Source organism: Lacerta agilis, chromosome 2, assembly GCF_009819535.1.
Source record: "Lacerta agilis isolate rLacAgi1 chromosome 2, rLacAgi1.pri, whole genome shotgun sequence".
Classification (NCBI taxonomy): domain Eukaryota; kingdom Metazoa; phylum Chordata; class Lepidosauria; order Squamata; family Lacertidae; genus Lacerta; species Lacerta agilis.
The window spans coordinates 79,946,632-79,959,060 of record NC_046313.1 but is presented as its reverse complement, the minus strand read 5'-3'; the positions used below and the strand labels follow the sequence as shown (position 1 = coordinate 79,959,060).

General features: G+C 43.0%; 1 protein-coding gene across 5 annotated transcripts in view; it reads right to left on the bottom strand.

Moving 5' to 3' along the window:
• FLNB (filamin B) overlaps positions 1-12,429 on the bottom strand; it is an 85,663-nt gene that overhangs the window by 1,694 nt on the left and 71,540 nt on the right. For 4 of the 5 annotated variants that reach the window (XM_033140995.1, XM_033140996.1, XM_033140997.1 and 1 more), the window contains 11 exons: positions 11,629-11,802; positions 11,020-11,178; positions 10,540-10,743; positions 9,960-10,112; positions 9,129-9,251; positions 6,137-6,403; positions 5,777-5,914; positions 5,564-5,679; positions 3,379-3,511; positions 1,669-1,845; positions 135-353 (listed from right to left, as the gene is read on the bottom strand). In XM_033140995.1, coding sequence (XP_032996886.1) covers positions 135-353; positions 1,669-1,845; positions 3,379-3,511; positions 5,564-5,679; positions 5,777-5,914; positions 6,137-6,403; positions 9,129-9,251; positions 9,960-10,112; positions 10,540-10,743; positions 11,020-11,178; positions 11,629-11,802 — 1,863 coding nt within the window. Of the gene's footprint in view, positions 1-134; positions 354-1,668; positions 1,846-3,378; positions 3,512-5,563; positions 5,680-5,776; positions 5,915-6,136; positions 6,404-7,752; positions 8,010-9,128; positions 9,252-9,959; positions 10,113-10,539; positions 10,744-11,019; positions 11,179-11,628; positions 11,803-12,429 lie in introns of those variants that run through there. The other variant, XM_033140999.1, reaches the window with a different exon arrangement.

Genomic DNA, 12,429 nt, shown 5'->3' with positions numbered 1-12,429 from the left:
GGCTTAATGGCTACCGTCAACTAGATGCCAGTCAAGTCAATGACACTGTGCCACCTTGCGAAAGTCCATCTCTCGGCACCCACCCTCCCGCTGAGAACACAACCAGGTAGGTAATACTGGATCATGAGTCTTACCTGTCACTTTTGCTTTGAAAGGGCTGCCCGCTATGTGATTGGGCCCTCCGTATTTAATTCCAATTAAGTAGTTCCCTGGGGCCATAGGTGTATACATTACATGGTAGCCCTCCAGAGCTTCTTGACAATCCATTTTCACCTTTGACGGCCCCTCGATTGTAACAGCAAGGGTTCCAGGGCCTGCTTTGGTGGTGTCTATAGTAAATGCCGATTGTAACCCTGGAAATAAGAAAGAAATAAGGAGAAATAAGAAGCATGGGTTCCAACACTAACAGTTTGTCACTTCACATTTTCATGCGGCAATCTTGTTTGCCAAGTATATGTCATGGATACTGCCTCCCACCCCTCAACAATCTGCCATTGCAAATTGTGTATTATTATTTTTTTTAAAAAACAGATCACTTTCTCAAGAAATACCCAAAGTGAGTCACGACCACTAATCCATCAAAAAAGCAAGTACTCCAAATGATTTAGAAAAAACTTGTCCCACCTCCTAATAAAAGCAGCCCTTTCTTTGATGACTTGCGATCACAAATTTCACACTTTCCCATGCTGCTGCACAGGCGAGTGCAGGCACCCCCAACCTGTGGCCCTCCATGTGTTTTGGCCTACAACTCCCATGATCCCTAGCTAACAGGACCAGTGGTCAGGGATGATGGGAATTGTAGTCCAAAACATCTGGAGGGCCGAAGGTTGGAGATGCCTGGGCAAGTGTATGAAGACAAGCAAAAAGCAAAACAAAACCCAGAACGACTGATGAATGCTTCTTGTAAGGTGGAATCTACACACATATAAAAACGTTCTGTAAATGCTTTCCTTTAAAGTGTTTTAAAAAATACACTGAATTTTCCATAAGGCTCACCATTGTCATCTGGTGTCACATTGTGCAGTGCACTTAAAACACACTTGAAATGTTTTATTTGCAGCTGTATAGCTGAGACCTAAGTGCAGCCAGACCATCAGTAAGTAATGTTTGGCTGTGTGGAACCCATCATGGCTTGATCAATAGCAAGGACCCAGCCCAAAATGTTAAGCATCAGCGCTGGCAAATGGGTATGTTGCTGGTAATATTGACAACTCATTTGTCGAATTTCAGTTAATTTCTCCCTCCAAGGGCCTTGGGAGATATAAACAGGCACTACTCCCATGTGACCTACTGAAAACCACACAGGCCAGAGATGGAGAGCCTGTGCCCCCCCTCCAGATGTTGTGGAACTCCCAACAACCCAGCCAAATATGACCAATGGTCAGGAATGATGCGACCGTGTGATAAACTGCTAAACTGAATTGGCACAGCACTTGCTCAAATCAGTTCAGCATCCACTTCTGCATTTTTTTGCTTATTGGCTTTTCTCTGTTTAACTGAAATGAACCGAGACCACCACCCATTTCGAAACATATTGGCTGAGCCTGTTACAAGGTATAGCCCAACTGTGCCCAACAGATGAGTGTTAGCTAGTGAGGCAAAGGCAGTATCTGGGTCAAGACCATCCTATTTTTCAGAATTCTAACGCAGAACGAGGAAACCTCTCACCTGTTACGCCACTCTCAAGGCCTGGCCCATAGGCGGTGACAAGAGCTGGGCTATCTGCTTGACCTGGTTCCCCGACTCTAACTTTAAAAGGACTGCCTACCACATGGCTACCGTTGAACTTCACATCAATAGAATGAATGCCGTTTTCACGAGGGATGAACCGAACAGCGTATTTATCTGCAATACATATATAAGCCAATCATCACAAATTTAGGTTGAGAACTTGATGTCAAAAAGCGGAGCACACACCCTACGCCAATCCCGACCTCTCTCACCGCCAAAGAAGCACAAGCGAACAGAGAACACACACAAACAACGCTGACACCAAACCCTACATATATTAAGGAAAATAGAAACATCGTTATCCCGCCCACCTCTTCCCCCCTTCTCTCCCTAATGTCTCAGCAACCCAAACTGATTTGTAAAAATGTTACGTGGAAAAAATATGAGACATTGCACACACTTTTGTAAATCAAGAAAATCTTTAATAATAATAATAATAATAATAATAATAATAGCGGAGCACACAGCATCTAAAACTACTGCGCCAGATTTCTATGACTCACATGCCTGGGCCATGGGAAGGTGGCACATGAAACATGCCTGAGGAGAAGCAAAGCCTCTGAAATGCAATCCTCATGTGGAGAACATGCATAGGAGTTGGAGCTGTCACTTTAAAATACATTCTTATTGCTTTAACCACCAGCGTGCTGCAAGTTGTTTATTTTCCAAGGGTTTATTATAACTGGTGACAAGCAAGGCAGGACCATTCCGCCTTGAAAAATGGTTATCCACTTGCACTGGTAGAAAACTGCATTTCTTTATTCCACAGCAAATATTATAATTATAGCACAACTGAGTATAGCTTGTTCCTTTTAATCAGTGACTAGTCTGAAAACTGTCTGGGAGACATAGAATCCTAGAATGGTAGAGCTGCATGGTTAAAAGTAGCTAGAAACGGCTATCAAAAATGTAAGGCCAATTTAAACAAATCAGCATCAGCATCGGCATCAGATCAGACCCTTTTGGAATCAGCCTACAGGTATACCGTGTATTTTCAAAAGTGAAGGATGAAGGGAGAAAGAGTTAACGAAAATGTATAGGGCAGGATGAAAAGACAGGAGCCATTTCAGGTAGCTAGAGTTGAAATATCTACAGCAGGCTTCCTGAACCTCGGCCCTCCAGATGTTTTTGGCCTACAACTCCCATGATTCCTAGCTAACAGGACCAGTGGTCAGGGATGATGGGAATTGTAGTCTCAGAACATCTGGAGGATTATAACTTTTCCTTGGTCCACAATTCAGCTAAAAGTTGTGAAGCCATCTCTCTACTATGCAGAAAGATGCGTATGCAGCCATTCAACCAAGCTATTAGCACATGCAACCTCATGCACACCTCTGTTCACAGGAGGACTTCCTTTCTGCACAAACAAACAACAACTGAGGTTGTGGTAAAGTGCACATGCCAATTAGCCTTAAAATGGGTTATGCAGAAGTATTTTGTTCAGTAGTTCCTTTTACCACCAAGGAAGTAGTACTAAATTCCTCTGTGGAACAGAGTCCTTTGTACAATAAGCATCCAATCACTGTTCAGCATGTTTCTTTACTGGCATGAACTGAAATTGCCACCTCCTGTTTAATTATTACGACCATTTTGACTGTTTACATATTTAAAGCAGTTTTGAGTACAAAGTTTACGACACACCCTTACCTTGCTCCAATTCAGAAACATGGCATTCTTCTACAGCTCCAATTGGGCTATGCACTTTAGCGTCAATCTTGCCCTTTGCTCCGTTAAGCCTTATAGCGAAGGATGCTGGCTGGTTAACCTTCAACCCAGACTCCTAACAACGCAATAGTAAGATCCTCACATACATATTGACATTTGGCTTGCAAGGAATATATAACAGTTCAGTCCTTTACTGCCTCCAAAATATAGCAGCAGCTCTGCCTGTTTTGTCTAACACAGAAGCAATATTTGACACATGGTAGCCCTGTACCGCATTTGCAAATGTAAAGTTATTGCATCACAGACGTTATGGTTGTGGAAAAACATTATCAGTCTCACTATTTACAAAAATGTGCCTGACAAGGACACAAGCACCCCTGACCCTGCTTGCTATATGTGATGCTTTTCTCAACTGAGTATTCTCATGTCTTAAAACTAGGGATATTTTTTATTTTTAACTTCCTAGTTCTAAGGGTTCCAGGTACCACCAAGTGATGTGATCTTGTCTTAGTGAACTAATTATATTCCTGAACGGCAGTACAATACATTCCCGAAGTGTGGGCTTGGTTAAATTTGTCTACCCACACACTTTTTTCTGGTCTGACTACATAAGTATTCAAGGTCATCATTTGCTACAAATGTAGGATGCCAGCCCCCAAATCATCAAATGCATCAGCTTTAAAACAAAATGCTTGTGCTGCCCAAATCTTTATGATTGTGCTGAACTTGCTTTGCTATACTCCCAAAATCACTTGAAATCTCTGTTCCTAACTGTGTGGCTAACTCATTAACATGCTGCCAAAAGCAGATTTCCATATTGCATCTAGAATTAAGCCTGGAGCTTTCTGTTTAAGCAAAGCATGTTTCACCCCCATGCCAACAAATACAAAGTTTTGGAGATTTCTGTTAACACGCCAGCAAAGGTGGAACCAAAAGCATATATCAATGCACACCTGCTCCGCAGTAGCGGTCACCACACACACAAAAAACCACAGTCTCCTGGTGTTATGCATGTGTGATTCCCACCCCCAGTCACTGAAAAACTGAAGTTCCATCGGGGGGAGGGTTGCTGGAATGCTGCGCTTTTGCTTTCAGTGCAGAGCTTACCTTAATTTCCACTTAACAGTTTTATCCTCAAGAGAGAAATAAACTGACACTGACAAAACAGGCAGCCAAAATACACCAAGGAAGTTTTTTATAGAGTGCAAAACGGCATCTTTTGTAAAAAGATTACTCCTCCCCCCCCCCAAAAAAAATATCAGTTTTATTTCCCTCTTCAGGGTTTAAGTCAGCTGACACCACACATTCTGTCAAGAGTCTTTAAATGAAACACAAGAAAAACATCAGTACCACAGCAGCTAATTATCGTCCTTGTAACTCCTTGTTTTAAGTTCAGCTCTGGCTAGAAAGTTACACCAAATGTCAGTCTATAAAATCATAGTTCTGAAAAGCAGTGCAATTTAACTAATACTGCCGCCTCAAGCTGCAGCAAATCTACACATGATGGGCTGGATGACACTCAATCTGAAACTTCCAGGCTTCTTATTTTAGATTAATGACAGTCACTTAAAAATGTTGCTAGATGCACACCACAAAAAAGTCAGGACTATGTACAAACTCAAGCCGTTAGAAGTCTGGAATCGACTCAGACTTTGGCTGCTGTTTAAGAATCATTTAAAGTACAAGCTTGTGGTTTTGCAACATCTGCACATGTGTGATTTACTGCTCTGTGCTCACCCCAGAGCCTTGTTTGTTCAACCATGTTCATTCTGGGAGCATATGCCAAGCAGAAATGTTGCATGTTAGCCTAACTGCCTTGTCAGCATGCAATCATGCAAGCCAGCTTACCCCTCTAAGTATTGCTTCATTGCTGAACGCTGTCATACACAGACAAAGCTTGTGAGAAAATTAACAGCAAGGTTTATAGAACTGCTTAGTGCCACTGTGCGGGGAGAATGGAGGCCATAGTTGTTCCTTAGCTGAATAGTACTAGGAAAGAGTCAACCCTTTTCAGATGCTGTTTCCTAACTTGGAAGGCCTACATGCTTGCCAAGGGATTTCCTCTGAAGAAGTGTAGCTAGTGAGCAAGTAATAATTTTAAGGAGCTTGAGCACAAGGATGGTATCAGCTTGTGGTAGGCTATGGGAGATGCTTCCTTATGTCTCACCTGAAGGCTCATAACAGTGAGCCTACGAGCATCATCGGAAGGAGCAATCACAGGAACCAGGTAAGGGCTTTCCGGAATATGCTCATCGTTGAATTTGATGGACACCTCGTAGTTACCTGGAAGAAATAAGAACTTTGCTAAGCATGGAGGAACTGTTTTCTGGTGTTTCGCTTCATTAACATTTCAACTTGCTAATACGTAAGATATCCATACCAGGCTCTTGAGCGGTGTATGATACACCACACGATCCGTCTTTATGGTCTTCAAAAGCAATTTCCGCCTTACTTGGTCCTTCTACTGCAATGGAAAGGCCTCCAGCTCCAGCTTCCCTTGTCCAGATGCTGAACTCAGCTGTTAACAACAACCACCACCACCCAGGAATTAGAAGCAGGCAAATGACCCTCCAATCCCTTTGTGATATGGGACTCTGAAACACAAGGCAGGGTCACCAGGCTTCTTGAAATGTGTTAGGTGTAAACACCCTGTTCCAAGGTTACAGCTATCGTGCCCTCTCACTGCAAGGCCCTTAGACCCGTGCCCATGTATTCAGATGAAATTTAGCGAAGGTCTTACCTGGGATGCCTGCCTCTGCTCTTTCAAGTCCTGGACCGCCAGCTCTGACCTTATTGGCCCCTCCTTCACCAAGTGGCCCAACGGTAAACTGGAATGGACTGCCTGGCACATGCTGTCCTCTGTATTTCACATCAACATTATGGACCCCCATTTCTTGTGGTACAAAGCGGACACAGTACGTGTTTTTATCATGCTCTGCTATTTCTGCATCTGTCATTCTCCCAGATGGGCTAGTGACCCGAGCTGACATGTCACCAATGTCGATTTCTTTTAAAAAAAAAAAAAGAAAGGAGCTGACCATTAATGGAGAGCAGGTAGATTTGGTTTCTAAACATCTTACTCTGTCACACAATGCACGAGGGCAGAGTTCCCCAGTATTTCAGTTGTTTTGAAACCTTCCCCATAGGAAACCCAGTCACCAAGTTTAGTTGACTATACAACTGAGGTTCTTGGGATCTATTGGAAGTTCCAAAGTCAGCTGCTTTCACATGTTTGAGCTGCCCTCAAACGTTACATGCAAAGTGGCCCTTGAGTGCACATTCGTCTATAGATCATGCACCAAAACACTTTTACCTGGCAGACATTTGCTGGGAACCTGATGGAACTCAACTTCCCAGAACTGCAACCAGCAAAACGTAACTGACGAGCAAGTGAGTGCATACCAAGCATTCACCTGTGCATGCAAAGTGCCATATATATATTAGGGACGAGCACACACTTATCAGTTCACCTCAAAAACCAAGAATGTTCACAAATCCAATTATTTTGTCACCCGCCACCCTTGACAAGCAAGTCACGGTGTCTCCATTGACTGCAGAAAGCAGAGTTAAGAGAGCTTGCAGCTGGTAATGAGAAATCAATACATTGCTCTTTGAGCCCCCACCATCCGTTTTTGAAGCTATGGAATCTCTTAAATGAAATTAAAAGAGAATACTTCAAAAGAGTTAAGCATATTAAGCGGCTCCCTTTTCTTGCAAAATATGGAATTGGGATAGAGCCTCAACTGCACTCACACTGAGTCACATGTGTTCAAGTGTGGAGTATGAGTTAAATTTGAGCCCACTCCCCCCTTTTTTGAATGTTTACCTGATCAATGTATACAGCAGGTGCACAATCCAGAAAGCAGTCTGCCTCTTTCTGAAGCACTTGACAAATGAATCAAGTTGAATCACACAACTGAAGTCCACTTCATCCCCCACCCCAATAACTACTGGGAAATAAATAATAATAATGACCTTTTCCTGTTGACAGAAGAGGATGGAATTTGCAGGCATAATAGACTCCCCCCCACAAAAGAGCAGATCAAATCTACCAAATTACAGACAAATATGGCCAGGAGGGGTTGTGCTTAGATCCTTTGAAGTTCTCGGAAAGGAAAGGAGGAAGGAAGGAAGGAAGGAACTCATTTTAATTGTGAACACAATTGGATTTAGTGCAGTGAACATCACCCATTCTGAGGACTGATAGGAATTGGACTTCAACAATATCTGGAGGGCCACAGGCTCCATTACTGACTGAGGGTTTTGTTACAGGTCTTCGTAACAAATACTTTTGTTGCTTACTTGCCATGCATTGCACCTTAAAGCAGATTTTATTGAATTATGTAATGCCATTATAGAACAACCTCAGTACTACAACGTACCCACTACCCCTAAGGAGCCAGGTATGTAATACATCTGTAGATCCCATAGAAGGACTGATTGGAAACTTTGTTGTCTGATGTTGGCTGGGTTTTTTATGAAACTAGGACACCGAGATTCTTTCAATTGAGTCTGGCAGTTTTCCTTCTGCTCAGCACACAGGAAAGTGGGAATGAACTGGTGTGAAACACGGGACAATCTCTCCAGACATATAGCCATTTGGAACCATGTAACTATGGGAAGGCAATAGGGGGAAAGAAAGGAACAGAAGACAGGAAGACCAAGATTGATTAGAGCAGCAGAGAAAGACAGAAACAGAATCAGAATATGAAGTGGCATGCTGAATATATTCTGTAACCAGCCAATTATTTTATGTGTCTTGCCCAGTTAGATCCACATGATACAGATCTCTATAGTAGCAGCTGTAACTCACGCATTACAGTGACTCAAGTACAAACTTCTGTGATCATTCTAACACCCGTACTTCACACGTAGCATGAATGCATGAATTCCCAGAACAGAAATTTTGGGCATACAGTGGTGCCCCGCTAGACGAAAATAATTCGTTCTGCGAAAATTTTCGTCTAGCGGGTTTTTCGTCTTGCGGAGCGGCAATGACAGCCGCGCTCCGCAAAACGAAAAAAAAAAAGACGAAAATTTTTCGTCTTGCGAGGCAGCCCCATAGACTTTTTCGTCTTGCGGGGCAGCCTTCCGCTAGACGAATGCCTTCGTCTAGCGAGTTTTTCGTCTTGCGAGGCATTCGTCTAGCGGGGTACCACTGTATTATTCTTCATCCAGTACTGCTGTGCTACAGTGAGTTAAGCCATGGTTTGGCTTAACATGTAGCCCGAACTCAAGCTCATGGTTTGTTTCCTCTAGACAAACCATAAACTGTAAAACCAGGAATAAACCTTAGTTAATAAAATAAATCTGGGTTCAGCCATGTGCTAAATCAAATTGTGGCTTAGACTCAGGTAGATTGGCAGCAGGAGGAAGGTCTAAGAGGCAAAAATAATGGTATCATTTTGAATTGCCTGTGCATTCACCTGAAGTCCAGGTTCGGCTTAGCATTACATGTGAACCAGCTCACTTGTTATTAGAACTGAGTCAGTGGGTGATGTGCTGGAAAGCAAAATTTAAATGCCATGGCTGCTTCATGGGGCCTAGGAAGACATGGGTGTGAGCCCTACCACGCAAAGCCCCGATCTAAGTAAGAATGCCTTCCCTGACCTCTGGAAGTATTTGGATAATATTCCATTTTTAAATCTGATTGCAAAGAATGTCCAGAAGATTCAATGACTTACTGGTTTATGGTTTCCAAAATAGTAGATTTATTAGTAGAACTAACTTACCTGGAATTTTTAAGTTAAGATCACACAAGCTTCCAACTGTGGCCACAGAAGGAGCCCGCCGAGTACGTGTAATGCTTTCCTTCACCCTTCCTTCACCACTTATTTTCACAGTAAATGGGCTCCCTGTAGTTAGTAGAGACAAAACAACATTGAGTTCCATCTATCAGTAAAGGAAGCGTAAAGACTTTCACAGGCAATAAAGTACCATATCGTCTACTAATAGTTATTTCCACTAGCATCTTAGAATTCTTTCCCACTGAGGAAGGCTGGACCACTGCATTATTAACTAAGTACATTAAGCATGAGACTTATCAGCGATGACCATCAAGGAAGCCCCATCTTCCTACACAGGTTAACTTGCTATTTACACACATTCAGCTTTACATGCTTAGCTAATTTTAAATAAATTGGGGGGGGGAGCAGGTGTCCAATAAAAAAAAGGCTTTGGCAATCCCACCCACCAATGACCCCAATTTATTTTGACTATCCGTGATTTTGGCTTTACATGCTACACCCTAGAACGCAACTCCCACGTAGGTTGAGAGTCACCTGTACCAAACCAATATTCTAGTTTGAGTAGCAAAGAGCTAAGTGTTACACTGCAGCAGGAGACATCCCCTCAAACAAAAGCATCTTCAAGGTGCGCAAGAAGTTTATTATCCTGACTTCCAAAATTTAGCAATCTAGCTTCTTCAGGCACTTTCAGAACATGAAGGCCCTGGTGGGAAGCCTGGATAGTGTCCTATAGACTCTGCACTTATTACAAGAGGTCAGTGCTGGTGGGGAAGTGGATCAGCAATGGCTCTCCTACGAAGGCTTCTTTTCTCTTACCTGGGATGTGCTCATCAGCAAACTTAGTAGATACTATGTAGACACCAGGTACAGTTGGAAAGTACGAAACTCTGCAAGTTCCATCTTCTAGATCTTCTGTCTGGATATCTACTTTGCTAGGTCCTTCAACTGCCAGCGAAATCCCACCATAACCTAGAAAAGAAAGCAGCTGGGATGACGGCAAGCAGTTGTGAAGAGCTCCTACGAGCACTGCCTAAATCTTTATGGAGTCAGAGGGCTTAACAGATTGCAGTCATTGTATATTAACCATTGCAAGTGAGCCAGTCGTTTCAGCTCATGGTCACATATGGGATTTTGCTTGATATGCTGTTTGTGGTATAAAGCTGTGAGTTTTAACCTATACAAATTAGCAGATTGACAGAGCATCCAAACCAGTTCTACGTCATGGCAACCACCATTTACAAGTCAGAGGCAATTTTGCTCTGCTCTGTTGCTGTGATGAATGGACAACTGTGTCTCAGAACAACAACAGCAGATCAACCACATCACAGGTGGGCAACCCGCAGCCCACAGGCATCCCTTAGATACTCTCTGGCAGCCCAGGAATTCCAGTACTGACCTGCATCTCTTGTATCTACAATGAAGTCACACATTTCAAACGTGCGTCCTTCGACCAAGCCACGTCCAGAAACCCTTGCTCTGCTCGCATCACCAATCTCGGACTGGACCACCATAATGGACACCGGACTGTTGGGGACGTGGCTCCCGTTCTTCATGATACTGACCAGGTGCTCTCCCACCTCCCGTGGAATGAATGAGATACCTGCCAGACGGAGGATAGCAGCGTGACAAATTTGTAACTTGGCACTTTATCTTTTCGTGTCCCCACCCCCTCCTCCCACACTGTCAAATCACAATACAGAACTGGAAGATAGCTGGCATTAAATATTATTTGTGGCATCAAAATCCCACTCTAGCCACAAATTAAAAGTATTGTTTGTTTCCAATTGTGGCCCAGGCTCACAAGCTTCCCCAAGACCACCCTGCCAGCACCACACAACCAATACAGCAGTCTCCATAGAAGATGATTAAGACTTACCAATGTGGTTATTGGGTAGCCTTTTCAGAAGACAAGGTTCATCTCGGCCAGATGGGGCTTTAATACTGGCTGTCAAGAGGCTAAGATCAGTCTCATTAATGTCTAACAGGAAGTCAGCAGCAGAGCCCAGTTTAACTTGAGATTGCTTCCTATTGTCATCTTTAAGAAGGAAAAATTCCCATTAGGATTTTGGATTAACACACTACTAGATATTAACATTACTAGATCTTAACATTCTGGGCAAACCATCCAAATGCCTTTCCACTTAAATTTACAAAGAAAGCATCAATGAGAATCAGAAGACATGTATGCCGCTTACAAATGCAAATTTATGCTCCACGAAACCAGGACTCTAGTAACTGGGCAAAACTTGACAGCTCAGAAGTTATTGCAGGGAAGATACCTTTTGTTTCTGCAATTCATACTAAATTACTGGGCAAAAGCCAGCTAAACACAACATGACTTCATCACACAGCATGGTTAAAAACAAGTTGTCAGTTCTCCGTTTGCCGTCTACACAGAGTATTTATGTAAATTTATACTAAATGCAACAGATTGCAAACACAAAGCTTTTAGGCCTATCGTAGCTGTTTCAAGTGCTCCTTGTACCTGTGATTTTGGCAGTGAATGGGCTTCCTGGGATGTGTTTGTCATTGTATTTGACTAATATACTGTAGTTTCCTGGAAGAGTTGGCAAGTAAGTCACAGTGCAAGTGCCATCCTTGTTATCAATACAACTGATCTCTGCCTTGGAGGGACCTTCAATTGCTAGGTCCAAGCCACCTGTCATGTTGGAGAAAAAAGTGCCACAAGAATTCTCAAACTTACATTTTTCAAGACATGGTTGGAAATAAACATCAGTGAACTTCAATTAAGAACCAAGTTGCAGCTCCAGATGTGTGTGTGGGGGGGGGGGGAGTCCTGCTTGGATTGAGCATCATGGCTAGCCCTCTGGAGATCTCATTTGTCATATGCCAGTTATCTTCAAAAATGTTTTATTGGGAGTGAAAGCAAGCAACTTTGAATTAAGGGAATTAAGACTGTGTCAAACTGACTGTAATCAGCTCTGAATTTCCTGCTGCAAACAAGGGGTTGGACTACAAGGGCAGTAAGACCCTGGGCTCCATCTCTATGGCTCTATACAGAAACATCTTTGTTTCTCCTAAAGGAGGGTTCAGTGTCCAGAATCGTATTTGGACTTGCGGGTACACATCCACGCTCAGCCATAAAGCTCACTTCGTGGCTTTGGGTAGCTCTCAGCCTAACCCATCATTAGGGTCACCATAATGTTAGATGGGACAGTTGTAACACATCGTGTAATCTGCAAAATGCTTCAGAAGTACAATCTGTTAGCGATGCTTTATAGAACCATGCACTGGCATATTTATGGATCCCTAAAGTTACTGGGGA